We start from the raw sequence: 14281 nt of genomic DNA, 5'->3' as shown, positions 1-14281 counted from the left end.
TTAGACCGACTAATTTACCCTCTTAGAGATCAAAACTACGATAAAAATAAGAATTAATTGTATGCATAACACCCTTTGAAAATTAGATGGTTAGTTTATTTTAATATCAGAGTGTTATGACACTCTAATTAACCCAAAAAAGACACTAGTTTAAAACTAATTTATCCTCTTCCTAGCACATCACCCCTTAAACTGTCCAGCAGATACACGCCGCATAAAACACACTGTTTTGCGCTAACACGCTATAAACACTGTTTTGATAGTACTGTTTACATAGCAAAGTTCAAAATAGGAGATATATGATGAGAGATGAGATAGAACTGCTAAAGATAGTCATAGGGTCAGCCGTTCCTTTCGATTCTTATAACTGAAGTGGTACTTCCAATATTTGTTGACATCTTAGAGAACTCATTAGTTTTACGAACATTTTTTTGGGAATTCTTGGATGTGTCATGTGATCTTACAACTAAAGCAGCTCTTCTCATAATTCAATAGTCAATACACTAGTCATAACACAAATTACACGATACTTATGCCTCCAAATACAAATACATGTAACCAAATGGCAGCCAAAAGACCAATCGTTAAGGTATCTCAATATACATACAGTAGCGGCGCTAACCAACAATCGTTCCCAGGAAAAGCGATTTACTCCTACCAAGCGGCCTCATCAGTTCTTGCAGATAAAAATTGACCTACCCAGGGTGATTGGTTACTCTTTAATGGTCACCGCAAGGTGTCTTACTTAGTAAATAACTGCGACCAAAAACCCGCCTGCATCGTAAAGGTAGCAACACATGAGATACTGCATACGGAAATCAAAGCAACAATATAGCAATCTGATGAAAGCATAAGCTTGTACCTCGGGGAAGAGCAGCTGTTGCAGAAAAGGTCCATGTCTTCATTAGTTCGAGATATCTCCGTTATGGTACTGGAGAAGGGAAAGAGATGGTCTATCAGCAAACATATGGATGCCAACCACAGTGTGATTAAAAAAACCATTTATAGTCATAGATGAACAAAAAAACTTAACATATGGAGGTAGCATTATGGAAGTGGAACCAACCAATACTGAAAATTGTTAGTGGGGGCACCTCAATAGTCACGACCGGTAAGCACAAGGAGCAAGTTGTTGTGGGGGCACCTAATCAATACTCATTACAGCTAGGCAAATGCTGTGAACTGATTTGCAAATTTGCAATAAATAAGGGTGCTAATCTGCCAATCCAAGATGTTCAAGTTTTCAGCCTAGTAAATAAACAAATACAGCAGGGACCCAAGCTATACATTGTGCTTATAAACACAAATAAACAACAAATAACAACTACCAAGAATTTTTTTGTCAATCACCTGAGGTTGCATATAACCCATTCCTTGGTTGTATGTTCCTTGCTGACCCATCTAAAAAGAACAGAAACAATTAGCTTTTTGCGGTATGGTCACAAGAACAACATCAAAACTGTCCAATAAAACTAACCCCTTGTACAGCTGAGCTACTTGCTCCCACATGACCAAGGGCATCCTTTTTAATGGAGCCATCGCTGGATTTTGAAGTTAACTTACTATCACCCTGTTGTTAATCAAAGAAACAAGAACAATGTTCATTATATCTCAGAATCTACAAGATTGGTAGCTAAAGCATGGAGAATGAGAAGAGCTACTCCCATACTAACTACAAAGAAAGAAATTATCAGAACCCTGTACGAACCATTTTACAGGAATTAGAACTTGCTAAACAGTCAGTGAAACCAAATAAATATATGTATCAGAATCAGGTGGAGGTCAAGTCCATTAGGCAAACATACAGTAGTTTTTATGGTGAAGACCTGGGATTTTGATCACATTTATACCCCCTAGTATGATTTTCCAATAAAAACATGCATGGGGTTCACTGTTTCATTTAATTTTTATTGGCATGCCAGTAGGGAATCGATATATGAACTACACGAACTAGATTTGTTCACAAAAAGGTGCAATTCACAAGAACCCTCCCCTTCCTGAAAAGACATCTGCAGTACTCCATGACATTCAGTTAATGTGTTATGCCCTTAGTAACCAGGTTCCCGGATCGATGGGATCGAGGAACGGGAACGTGGTACGCGGTACGCTACAAAAACTAGGATTTAACACTATCGGAACGAGATTGTTCCCACGTTCCCGGCAGTGGCGTAGACAGCGGGTGGTCCAGGTGGGCCACGGCATATCCTAAGCCGGCCCACCGGATCACTAGTCCACAAGATCCATATAAAAAATACTGATATATATTATATTTGCATTGTAATATATACATTTATAGACTTAAATGTTAAATCTATAGTGTTATATGTTATTTTTATCTTTATATTTTGAACTATATATCAAATTATTTATAAAAATTCTAATGGCATACCTCACGAAAAAATTCTAGCTACGCCACTGGTTCCCGGAACGGAACGAACGTTCCCGGAACGAGGAACGTGGCCAAGTTCCCAGTTCCCGGTTACTAAGGTTATGCCTCTGGAATGTGAACAAAACAAATTTTAACTGTGCACATGTGCTTCAAGTCAGGGTGAAAACTGAAAACAGGATCAGCTAGCTCAAATTACCCCAGGCCAATTCTAAGTTTATAACAACAAAAGTCCATGTTATAGAACATTTACAGGCCAATGTATTAAAACATGAAAAACAATAGAATATTTCACCATCAGACAATGCTTAATACAACATACCTCCATCTGCAATTCGTGACGCCATCCACCAGACATGAGACCAAAAGAGAGACATCATTAGACAGATTATTCAGCTCATAGACCAGATGGGCGTACAAAAAAATACAACTAAATAAACTCCGGACCCTAAACAAGATTGTATATGACCTACAGTGAAATAGTTTCGGGTATTATTTGTGTAAAGGTCCGTTATTCAAGTAACTAAGAGCTTGCACTACAACATGCTCTAATTACATTACACTCCTACAGGAGCTCTTTCTGCTGTTATAAATTCCAATTGCATTACATCTACTTTTCGTCATAGAAAGCATAGGTTTGTGAATAGATGTATAATGTTCCCCAGCACGCGTGTTAACCCATCCCCATCTAAGAACAGCAAATGGAGGTTCCGATCAGTGTTCAATGGATGCTCAAACCCGCCTAAGAACAGCAAATGCAGGTTTTGATCAGTGTTCAATGGATATAAGTTCTTTCGAATTGATTCGTCTTATAAGACAAACTACTAGGGGGAGAAACTCTTTCCGACAAACTGACAATAGTACATAGGAACAGGGGGTCTCTTTATATTCTCAACTTAAAAGCAGTATAAGTACAAATATGTACCAGAAGCATCGAGAGGGAAGTAAATTGCCAACAGGATTTTTAAGTTCAATCAGAGGTACAATCGACAAGGTGACAGATTGGTGATTGCACAACCTGACCACCAAATCAATCCAATTAACCTGAAGTCCCCAATACCTTCATCAGTACGCACCTCTCTGTACTTCTGCAGGTACACCTTGAGGGGTTCAATATAGTCCTCAAACCCCAGCGTGGCCATGGCCCACAGCAGGTCGTCGCCATTGATGGTCTTCCGCTTCTCCCTCTGGCACTTGTCACTCGCCCTGCAAACAGCAGACAAGGAACGTGGACGTAGACAAGTCAACACAAAACCCCACCTAAGCTAAAGTGCGGTTTGCGAAACGCCACTCTGAATTCCCAACATGCCAAGCAAACAGAAGAGTCAGAGTCAGCCGCGGCCGAGGGACTTACTCGCTAGTGATGAAGGAGATGAACTCCGAGACGCACTCCTGCACGGTCTCCTTAGCGTCCTTGGCGATCTTCCCGTTAGCCGGGATGGCCTTCTTCATGATGCGACTGATGTTGGCGATGGGCAGGAACCTGTCCTGCTCCCTGACGCTGCCACCGCCTCCACCTCCGCCGCCCCTGGGGCTCCCGCTCTCGTGGCTCCCGCCTCCGCCCCCAGGGCTCGCCGGAGCGTCCGCCATGAGCTCCTCCTGCACTACAGGACCGCCGCCGCAACCGAAACCCTAGATCCATCAGCTCCATCTCGGCGCGCCGGACCTTAGGTCCACGCGGAGGGGTTTGGAGAGTCGAGGCGGCGTACCTTATATAAGCGCGGGCGCGAGCAACGTGGAGGGAGGGGAGAGCAGGTGGCGAGCGACCGAGCGCGGGGGGAGGACGGAGGTGGCGAAGCGACCGAGCCGGGAGAGCTGCGGTGAGGAAGGCGAGTGGGAGAGATCGGACGCTGGAGAAGAGAAGGCGGCCAGGGAGGGTGCGATGCGGGGCTGGAGGTATCCGGGCCGTTCGTGGAATATTTATAGCACGTCGTGGGGTTTGCCGCGTGGGAGCGAGAGGGAGAACCCGGCGCACCCTGGACCCGGCGCAGGGTAGTTGGTGTTCAGCAGGGAGAGAAAGCCCTTTTTGGCATGTGTTTTAGGTGGGTTGTCCTGATCGCCAATAGGACCAGAGAAGCCTGTCGCAATTACTATTTCCCTGGTCTTTAATTGCCGATGAGATGAGGTTAAAGAAAGGCGAAAAAAAATGCCTGGCGGTCCGTATGATCACGTCAAAATAGATTGAAGTGGCAAAAATATCTTCAGTTTTTTTTTAAAAAAAGGATCGAATGTATTTACCAGCAATCAAAACAGATGAGATCGAGGACAAGGTAAGAACTGAAATTTATCATTTTCAATGGATTTGTGCTTCTTTAGATGTGTAAGGTAAATTATATTAATATACTTAAGTTCTTTACGCTAGGACGAATATTCCTTATAACAGTGTACCAGTGGCATTGGTTATGAGCCCATGACTCATGAAATTTGCATGTAAGACATAGGCAACGACTGCTATGCAAGCAGTGTTTCTGTGTAAGCGTGCAAGCAAACTATTTGATTCATTAGATTACGATCCAACCACAGATACAACCATGATTTGTTAGGGGTTTTTTTATAAAGATTATTGAGCTGGTGGTGGAAGGATTTAAGTGCTAAATGTGACTTGCGGTTAAATCACGATCTAATGGATCATATGGTTTGCTTGCACGTTTGTATAGAAGGACTGCTTGCATAGCAGTCGTTGCCGTAAGACATACTAGGTAAATGCACAGCACACTCGTTGCAACAGGATAACAATAATGCAGACATGACATATGTGAAGAATCAATTCAATCAAATATGGTTCATTTCCCTATGGACCCGTTTGTTTTAATCTCAATCCATATGGATTGGAGAGGATTGAGTATAAGTCAAAAAAAGCTTCTTAATTTCTTCTAATCCCCTCTAATTCCTATAGAATGGGAATAAACAAACAAGGTCTAAGATTATACAATTCATTTAAATTGATTATTTGTTTTTTGATATAGACACATACAAAGTTTTGCTAGACGCTAGGCGGAATCTAGACGATGACCCTTAGCCTAGAGACTAGTCCAGCCTAGGCTTGCCTAGGAGATGCTAGGCGTTTTGCCAACTTATATAATATATACATTTATAGATAAAAAATAGGGAATGATCAGTAGACATACCTTTTGTCCTTGCAGATCTGCTGATCACTGAATCCTCAAGCACTGCTGCAATAGAAGTGGACAACACTTTTAGATGCAATTGGGCATCAATACAAGTGATAAAAATAGGAAATAACAAGTTAGGTACTTATCTGAGGTCTGACCCTTCTCCCATCCATTAAGTACCGATCAGCAGCATAGGATAGCCTTTAGAAATCACAAACATGAAGGGACAGCAGGCAACGACACATATAAAATGCAGCAACACGAAGTAAAATAACAAGCGCATGCGCATGATTCAGTTCTCACAAGCCACAACACAAAACACAAGCGCACAGCAGGAGTTCTAAGTTCACAAGTTAAAGATACATGGATGCATAATAAAAACTAAAACATGACATGAAGTTGACTCACACTTAGGTTTCATCCATCTCATCCTCATCCCCATCTTCATCAAACTCTTCTTCTTCGGACTCAAACTCTTCTTCATTGAGCTCTCTCACCCTTGCACTTCTACGCAGCTCTAGTTGTTCTTCTGCTCCCACTGCATCTCCAAGCACAGACCAAGGTATCCCTGTACCTTCCATGACTTCTTCCTCGTCTTCGTCATCTCTAAAGGAGACTAATGCATAATCATCTCCATTCTCTTGGAGGAAACCTTGAGCTTCAGTTGTACCACTAGATAAGAGAACATCAGTAATTTTCTTGGACTTGATATTTGCTCTATTATTAATTAGCCTGTTGTTGAACTGAATGTAGACCAACTTGTTGAGGTGGTCTGTAGTAAGCCTATTTCTCTTCTTAGTGTGCACCTATAAATTTAAAATAAGAGCACTTTTAGTTCTGCAATTTTATTGTAATGCTGTTGTAATTTTGATAACAGATAGGTAGTACTTACCCCATCAAACCCACTCCAATTTCTTTCACAACCAGAAGAACTTGCTGTTAAAGATAGGATCTTGGTAGCCATCTTCTGTAGAGCTGGTGTTTCAGTTCCATAAAGCCGCCACCATGATGCTGAAATAAAATACCTCTATATTAGTTAGTAGTATAACAAATTGCTTGTTACAATGCTGAAATAAAAAACCTCTCTATTTACAAACAACTGTTACCTGGATTATAATCAAAGTTTTCAAAAGTCCTTGCAAGCTTCTTGCTAAATGGACCTTCTCTATTCTGAAACTTCTGGAGTTCGATGTTGGATGCTTGTTCTTGCATTTCGTCGTCATGATAATAAAAAGTCTCCACACAATTGATAAAACCTTCTGTTATTTTTGGAACATCAAAGAATGATGGGTCAGCATAACTGTAGTGTGGATTCAGAAAATAAGTTGCCAAATGCAATGGAGAATCAAGTCTTCCAGCCATCTTCTTGTCAATAACAGCAACAACATCCTTGAAACGGTTCTCAACATTGCCAAGGGCCTCTTTGACATGTCTCTTTGCCTTCAATATTTCTCCATATACAAAGCCCATGGATGGCTTCACATCTCCATCAACCAAACGGAGAACTTTGAACAATGGCGCAAAAACTGCCAATGTCAATTTCACATCCTTCCAAAAGGTTGGATTCAATATAGTTGTTGTGGCATTTTTTCCCTTCTTTGATTTCACATCCTTCAGTGAGTCCCACCTACTATGAACCACCATATTTCTTAGCTGGTCCTTCTTCTCTTGTATGGTGTCCAAAGTTAGATAGTTTGAAGCAAACCTAGTCACTCCTGGCCTTACTATCTCTTTCCCCTCAGTGAAGTATCTCATGCACTCTAGTGTTCTTGTGTGCCCATAGACAAATATGGTGAATGCCTTTGCTTGGTCAATCACCTTCTTGAACCGAGGCATGTTGCCAATTCCTTGGAGCATCAAGTTAATTGTGTGAGTTGCACAAGAGGTCCAAAAGATATGTGGTCTCTTCACATGCAGTAGCTTCTTTGCTCCCATGTTGTTAGAAGCATTGGCAGTCACAACTTGCACCACATCATCTGGACCAATGTCTTCGATTGCTTTGTCCACTAGTTCAAAGACCACTTCACTTGTGTGTGACACATCTACATCTCTTTTGAGGAAATAAAACTAGTTCCATCAGCACACTTAGTGCACACATTCATTATGCTTCTCCTCTTCTTATCGGACCAAGCATCGGCCATAATAGAACACCCATTCTTCATCTTCTCGGCTTCACGTTCTTGCAGCAAACTCTTGGTTCTTACATATTCTTCTTCCAACAATCTCCCTCGCAGGTCAAACATAGTTGGAGGTTCAATTCTAGGCCCAAATTGTCCAATTGCTTCACACATTTGCTTGAACTCATCGTTGTCACATACATTGAATGATATTGCTATCAATATTACAAAACATCAAGGAAATTAAAAAACAGCAAGGAAATCTGATGAATATGAAATCTGAAATTAAAAAACAGCAAGGAAATTACCATGGTTAAAGGCCCATCTTGCAACATATTTATGCACCTCATGTAATCTTTCTTTCTAAAGTTCCTTGTTCAGCCTCTGTTGAGTCAAAGATTCAGATTTGGTTGTTGTAGGATCAATAGCTTTTGTCCATTTGTCCATGGGGCCTAATTTTGAGGCTCTAAACTTCCAACACAAATCACTTCTTGTGATCCTCCAACCCTAGACACATGAACTTCCTCTCTAAGTTCTAGCTCACGAACAGTCTTCACCTCCCTTTTCCTTTTTGCTCCATATAGTGCTTTCTTGCACTTTTCTTGAGCCTCCAGCAACTTCTCTTTGGTGGTCTTCATGCCTTGGCATTTCTTCGCATTCTTTCCTTCCTGGGTGATATGTTGCTTCAACCCGATAAACCCCTCCACACATTTGCTTGTCACACAGTATGCACTTTACCTTGTCCTTATTGTTTATATCAACAAGAACCCCATACTCCCATCCCACATCATCTGAATTTCTTCTAAGGACACTAACCCCCTCCGGTGCACTTGCAGTTTCTTCAGATTGACCTTCTGTCATCTGAGTTCAAGCCATCATATGCGAATAATAGAGGAGATGAGAGGAGAGAAGCAGGGGAGGAGGAACATACGAACCTTCTCTGTTCTATATCGGCAAAGAACCAGAGGACTTCTCTGTCGGTGAAGAACTAGGGGAGGAGAGAAGCAAGCAGCAGGGAGGGTCTCTGTCGGTGAAGAACCAGGGGAGAAGTAAGCAAGCATCCGGTTCTCTGGCGTCCGCGCAGGGAAGGGGGTCTCCGGCGTCCGCGCAGGGAGGCGTCTGCGCAGGGAGGGGGGTCTCCGGCGTCCGGCGTCCGCGCACTCAGTTAAACCGGTAAACCCTTTCGCGTCTGTCCTTTCCCTCCCACGCCGCTCCCTTATCCCCTCCCGCGTGTGCGCTCTTCCCCCCCCCCCCCCCGCGCGCACTTTCCCGCACGCTTTTCCAGCTCGCGCGCGCGGCGCGCACCTAGCCCGCCTCCGCGACCGCCTGGGCACCTAGGCGACGTGGAATCGACGCGAGGCGCCGCCTAGGCGCTCCGATCGACTAGGAGGCCGACTACCCCCCTAGTCCAGGCGTAAGGCCAAGGACTAGCGCCTAGGCACGCCTAGGCGCGACGTAATCAACGATTTTCAAAACCCTGGACAAATAGTGTCTGTGCACGTGTGTGGCTAAACCATAATAGAATGACCTAGAGATTGTTGTTACTGCGACGATGGTGCCCTCTAGCAGCCCCACTACCCTAGAGCCTTCCCATGTGTGCCCCGGTAACACTAGGACCGGGTTACAAGCCTTGGGGCCTCACTCTATCCCACCAAGTTTGTACTTATCCAGAAAAGGGCTTCCTAGGCTCCCCGCATAGGCCGGGACCTAGAGGCCAAAAAGGAACTTGTGACATCACCTTCCCCCTAGTTTGTGCCCTCTCAGGGAAAATATGTAGAGGTGGTCTGTGGATAGACAGAAGTTCATCTGCACCGAGATCAATGAGTTTCTTCACATCAGCTTCATCTGCAAGGCCCAACACCCTAAGTGGCTAGTAAATCTCATTGTCGTCCCAAAGGCCATAGACAAGCTTCAAATGTGCATTGACTACACTAACCTTAACAAGGCATGTCCTAAGGATCCATACCTCCTTTCCCAAATAAACCAAATAATAGGCTCTACGTCTAGTTATGAGTTTTTGTCATTTGTAAACACATATTATGTTTTTTATCAAACTAGAATGGCTAGGGAAGATGATAAGAAAACATATTCTATAACTTTCGGAGGTATTTATTGCTATGTGAATATGTCGTATGATTTAAAAAATGCCTTGTTAACGTTTGTGCAAGCAACCCACTCAACCTTAGCGATCACATTGGCAAAACTATTGAGATCTATGTAAACGACATCATGGTTAAAGAGACCCACTTGCGTGTGAGGCAAGACTAGAGCTATCCATGGAGTTACTCAACTGATAGCTTGATCCTTGCGTGGGGCTCCAACGAGGATTAGGGAGGAGCTTACATGCTTCTTGTCGGCGTTTCGACCCCGGGGGGTCCCTGGACCGACGAGTAAATTGCCGTTGCGTGCCCCAGCCCAGATGGGTCAGCGCGAGACGGAACACAAGGAGGGGGAGAACCGTGGCTACGTGTTGTCCTACGCCCAGGGTGGATGCGCTTGCAGTAGAGGGTTACAAGCGTTCGCGAGGGAGGGAGAGAGAGAGAGAGAGAGCCTATCCGTCAGCCCGTCCTCCCGCACGGCCACCCCCCCCGTACAAGGGCCCTGGACCTTCCTTTTATAGATGTAAGGAGAGGGTCCAGGTGTACAATGGGGGTGTAGCAATATGCTAACGTGTCCGGCAGAGAGGAGCCAGAGCCCTATGTACATGCCGACGTGGCTGTCGGAGAGGTGTTAGTGCCCTGTGCATGTGATGTCGTGGCCGTCAGAGGAGCGCTTGAGCCCTGTAGAAGCACAGCTATCGGGGCTATCGGGACCTTGCTGACGTCTCCTTGCTTCCGTAGGGGGCTGAGAACCGCCATCGTCATGGGAGCATGCGGGGTGCCATCATTACTTGTTTACCGGGGCGAGCCAGATGGGACACCGGTCTTGTCCCCCGTAGCCTGAGCTAGCTAGGGGTAGGGTAATGATGTACCCCCCTGTAACATGGTCGGTCCGAGCCCAAGGTCGGGCGAGGCGGTGACTCCTCCGAGATCGAGATTGAGGCCGAGCCCTGGGGTCAGGCGAGGCGGAGACCGTCTTCCGAGGTCGAGGTTGAGGCCGAGCCCTAGGGTCGGGCGAGGCAGAGACAGTCTTCCAAGGTCGAGGTTGAGTCCGAGCCCTGGGGTCGGGCGAGGCGGAGACCGTCTTCCGAGGGCGAGGCGGAGATCGTCTTCCGGGGGCCGAGCCCTGGGGTCGAGTAAGGCGAAGACCATCTTCCGAGGTCGAGGCGGGGGCTGAGCCCCGGGGTCGGGCGAGGCGGAGCTTCCTATGGCGCCTGAGGCTGGACTCGGCTGCTGTCAGCCTCACCCTGGCGGGTGGCACAACAGTCGGAGCAGGGCAGGCGGCGCTGTTTTCCTGTCAGGTCAGTCAGTGGAGGGGAGAAGTGACTGCGGTCACTTCGGCCCTGCCGACTGAGGAACGCGTGTCAGGATAAGGTGTCAGTCGATCCTTGCATTGAATGCTCCTGCGATACGGTCGGTTGGCGAGGCGATCCGGCCAAGGTTGCTTCACTGTGAAGCCTGCCCGAGCTGGGCCTCGGGCGAGTCGAAGGTGCGCCCGTTGCTTGAGGAGGCCCTCGGGCGAGGCGTGAATCCGCCTGGGTCTACTGTTCCTGCCCGAGGCTGGGCTCGGGCGAGGCGAGATCGTGTCCCTTGAGTGGACGGAGCCTTGACCTGAATTGCGGCCATCAGGCTTTTGCAGCTTGTGCTGATGGTGGTTACCAGCCGAGTTTAGGAGTCTTGGGGGTACCCCTAATTATGGTCCCCGACAGTAGCCCCCGAGCCTCAAAGGGAGTGTTGGTACTCGCTTGGAGGCTTTGTCGCACTTTTTTGCAAGGGGACCGGCCTTTCTCGGTTACATTTTGTTTTGGTAGGTGCGCGCGAGCGCACCCGCCGGGTGTAGCCCCCAAGGCCTTGGAGGAGTGGTTTGACTCCTCCGAGGTCTTAGTGCCTTTCGTGACGCCTCGACCAGTCTGGTTGTTCCCTCATGCGATCTGATCGTAGCCCGGGTGCATGGTCAGGTTCCGAGTTCTCGGGCTGGTATGTTGACGCTGTCAACGGTTTGGCCAGAGCCAGGTTTGCGAGAGCAGCCCTCGAGCCTCTGCACAGAGCGAGAGGATGGTCAAGGACTGACTCGACTTTTATCATACGCCCCTTCGTCGCCTTTCCGGAAGGAGGAGGGGGGAAAAGCGCCATGTTGCCCTCGGAGGGCGCCAAACATGGTGTCTCCAGTGAGTTGCTAACGGGTGATCCGAGTGGACGCCCGTGCCCCGTTCGATAAGGGTCGGCTGGTGGCCCAGAGGCGCGCTCCAAAAGTACCTGCAGGTGATTTGCTGGACCCGGTCCCGTTTGATAGGGTCCGAGGGCTCGATGCCTCCCTCTGATGGGATTCCGTTACAGAATCGCTCCTGCTGGTCTCGGAAATGTCCTAGGGTACCTCGGGAGTGTAGCCCGAGCCTCGGCCATGTATCGGACGTACCCAGAGCCATCCCTCGCTCTGCGTGTTCTCGGGCGGCTGTCGAACCCTTCGGGGGGCCAGCCTTCGAACCCCTGATCAGTAGTGGGCGCGGAGCCCGAGTGCTCTGAGGCGGCTGTCGAACCCTTCCAAGGGGCCAGCCTTCGAACCTCTGATCAGTAGTGGGCGCGGAGCCCAAGTGCTCTGAGGCGGCTGTCGAACCCTTCCGAGGGGCCAGCCTTCGAACCTCTGATCAGTAGGAGGGCTCGGGGCCCGCTTCCTTCGCAGAGAAGGATCCCTTTCGGAGTATCCCCTTTTCCGGTCCCTGTAGCAAGAGAGAGAAAGAGGAAGGAGAAAAGGATACGAATTTAAATGATGTGGCACACCTTTTTTGACGCGGTCATCATGGCAGAGGTGAAACGTCGCCCGCTTCACCTGCCAAAGGTGTCGCCTGCCCTGCCGCGAAGTTAATGCGACGGGACGGGTGGTTCGCGAGGCAGCCGTTGCGCGAGCCATTCGAGGGACGGAACACGGGCGCGTCGTTTTCACGCCGTGGGAAAGGGCTCCCCTGCTTCTCCAGGAGGGGACGTGAGCCTGCAGACAATTTGACTGCTGCTTCCGCCCGCCTGCTGCCGCCATTACTGCCAGCCCACTTTTGGCCATATCGACCATCGCGCCTTCTCTCGTGGCTGACTGACTTGTGACTGATGTGCTTGGTTGGCACTATTGGGCCATGCGCAGGGTTGCCTCGAGTCGCGGCACCTGTTCCACAGTCGAGAAGGCACGACGTTGGCGTAAGTGGCGGTGCAGTTTTTCGCACGTAGTAACCGGCGCGCCGGTTACATGACGTGTGGACCTGGGCCTCCATGCTGGATGCGTCGAAGTCGAAAGGGTGCATCCCCATGGTGCAGCTGCATGCCGCCTGCATGGCAGTCCGCCCTTTCACCCGCTGGTTTAGGCGAAGATGGAGGAGTGCTTGTAACCGCTGGACGGTTACACGCTCCGCGCGCGGCGGTTTGGCTTCTTCTGTCCCGGGCCAGCTTGCATGACGTGTGGGACCCAGCCCCCGTGTCGTAGGGGGGGACCCTGGAGCGCGTTGGTGAAGACTTAGTCCGCGACGCCTGAGGACGCGAGTGGGGGGAGTCACCTTTAAAAAGGGATCGACCCCCTGAGTGGTAGCCACGCCTTCGCACTCCCCTCATGCATTGCGCCCTTCCACCTTCCGAGCCCCCGGATGGGGAGCGCCAGCGTTGCTTTTGTCTTGCTGCTGTTGGAGGAGCGCAACTTCACGGAGGTTGGCACCTTTCAGCCATTGCTCGGCTTCAAGGATTTTCATCAGGCAGCCCGGCTGCATCCCCTCACCAATAGTCACGCAGGAGGGTGACCACCGGTTCGATGGTGGGGAGAAGCAAGCCGGGCTGCGGCCTCTGCCCCGCCCTCAGCTTCAAGGATCTTCATCATCCTTGCTGGGGCAGAGGGTGAGCTGAGCCGGAGCTCTACCTCCTGTACGGGCCAGCGGGCCACCTCTTCCTTCAGCATTCAGGGGAGAGGGCGCTCATCGGCCTAGCAGAGGGGGCGGACTTCGACAACGCGGGGCTGATCGACCACAAGCGTCGTCAGCTCCAGCATGCCTGGTTCGCTGGCTCAGCTGGCTCTGGCGCAGCTTCCGATGCCACCTCCCACCGCTGGGCGGAGTGTGGCTATCTGCCCGCCGTACGGGCGGCTGTTGCGCCGCGCGCACCGGGGGACCGCCCAAGGCGTTGCACGCCGCTAGGGCGGCGTTCGTGTTCTTGGGTTGTCCTGCCCTCGCTCCGGCACGACGCCTCCGCGCGGAGGTCGATGCTCGCCCGTCCGGGAGGACTTGAGTGGGGATCTGCCGGTGGGCAGGTGGATGCTGTCGTCGGTGCTAAGGCGGTGGCAGCCGGAGAAGGCTTCTCCACCGACGAGACCGTCAGCGCCACCCGCAGACCGACCTCCGACTCTTTGGCTTTGATAGCTTGTCCTCGCCCCTCGAGTGGGGACGCGGGCGAGGGCCTTGTCGCAGCAGCGTCTGCCCTGAGGTCATCGCTGCTGTTGTTTAGCCGCCCGGAGCGGAGGTCGTTGTCGCTGCTGATGGAGCGGGCGACGACGAGCCAACTGGGGTTTGTCGTCCTGCAGGCCCCCCGATGTGGAGG

The 14281-nt window shown here is 49.1% G+C and overlaps 1 protein-coding gene across 2 annotated transcripts; it reads right to left on the bottom strand.

Annotated features, from left to right (window-relative positions):
- Positions 1–419: 419 nt before the first annotated feature.
- On the bottom strand, positions 420–4287 carry LOC100273424 (CAAT box binding protein 1). Of its 2 annotated transcripts, none has more exons than NM_001147861.1 (8): positions 4096–4247; positions 3741–3990; positions 3463–3592; positions 2709–2714; positions 1478–1570; positions 1351–1401; positions 863–931; positions 420–774 (listed from the first exon to the last, which is right to left on the bottom strand). In NM_001147861.1, the coding sequence occupies exons 2-7, from the start codon at positions 3974–3976 to the stop codon at positions 905–907; spliced, it is 543 nt and encodes a 180-aa protein (NP_001141333.1). In that variant the 5' UTR covers positions 3977–3990; positions 4096–4247; the 3' UTR covers positions 420–774; positions 863–904. The 2 variants fall into 2 exon arrangements, with proteins under 2 accessions (NP_001141333.1, XP_008654576.1); XM_008656354.4 differs by having other exon boundaries at positions 456–774; positions 3741–3985; positions 4096–4287.
- Between the last annotated feature and the right edge of the window lie 9994 nt (positions 4288–14281).

The sequence above is a fragment of the Zea mays genome, chromosome 8 (genome assembly GCF_902167145.1).
Source record: "Zea mays cultivar B73 chromosome 8, Zm-B73-REFERENCE-NAM-5.0, whole genome shotgun sequence".
Taxonomy (NCBI): domain Eukaryota; kingdom Viridiplantae; phylum Streptophyta; class Magnoliopsida; order Poales; family Poaceae; genus Zea; species Zea mays.
This window is presented reverse-complemented; position numbering and strand designations above follow the sequence as displayed.

What these genes read in the sequence shown, in the direction of transcription:
- LOC100273424 (XM_008656354.4), bottom strand. Translation starts at nt 3,976, where the DNA reads ATGGCGGACGCTCCGGCGAGCCCTGGGGGCGGAGGCGGGAGCCACGAG. An exon ending in GTAGCTCAGCTGTACAAGGG is followed by an intron (nt 1,402 to 1,477) that starts GTTAGTTTTATT and finishes TGTTCTTTTTAG; the next exon opens with ATGGGTCAGCAAGGAACATA. An exon ending in TGGGTTATATGCAACCTCAG is followed by an intron (nt 932 to 1,350) that starts GTGATTGACAAA and finishes TCCCTTCTCCAG; the next exon opens with TACCATAACGGAGATATCTC.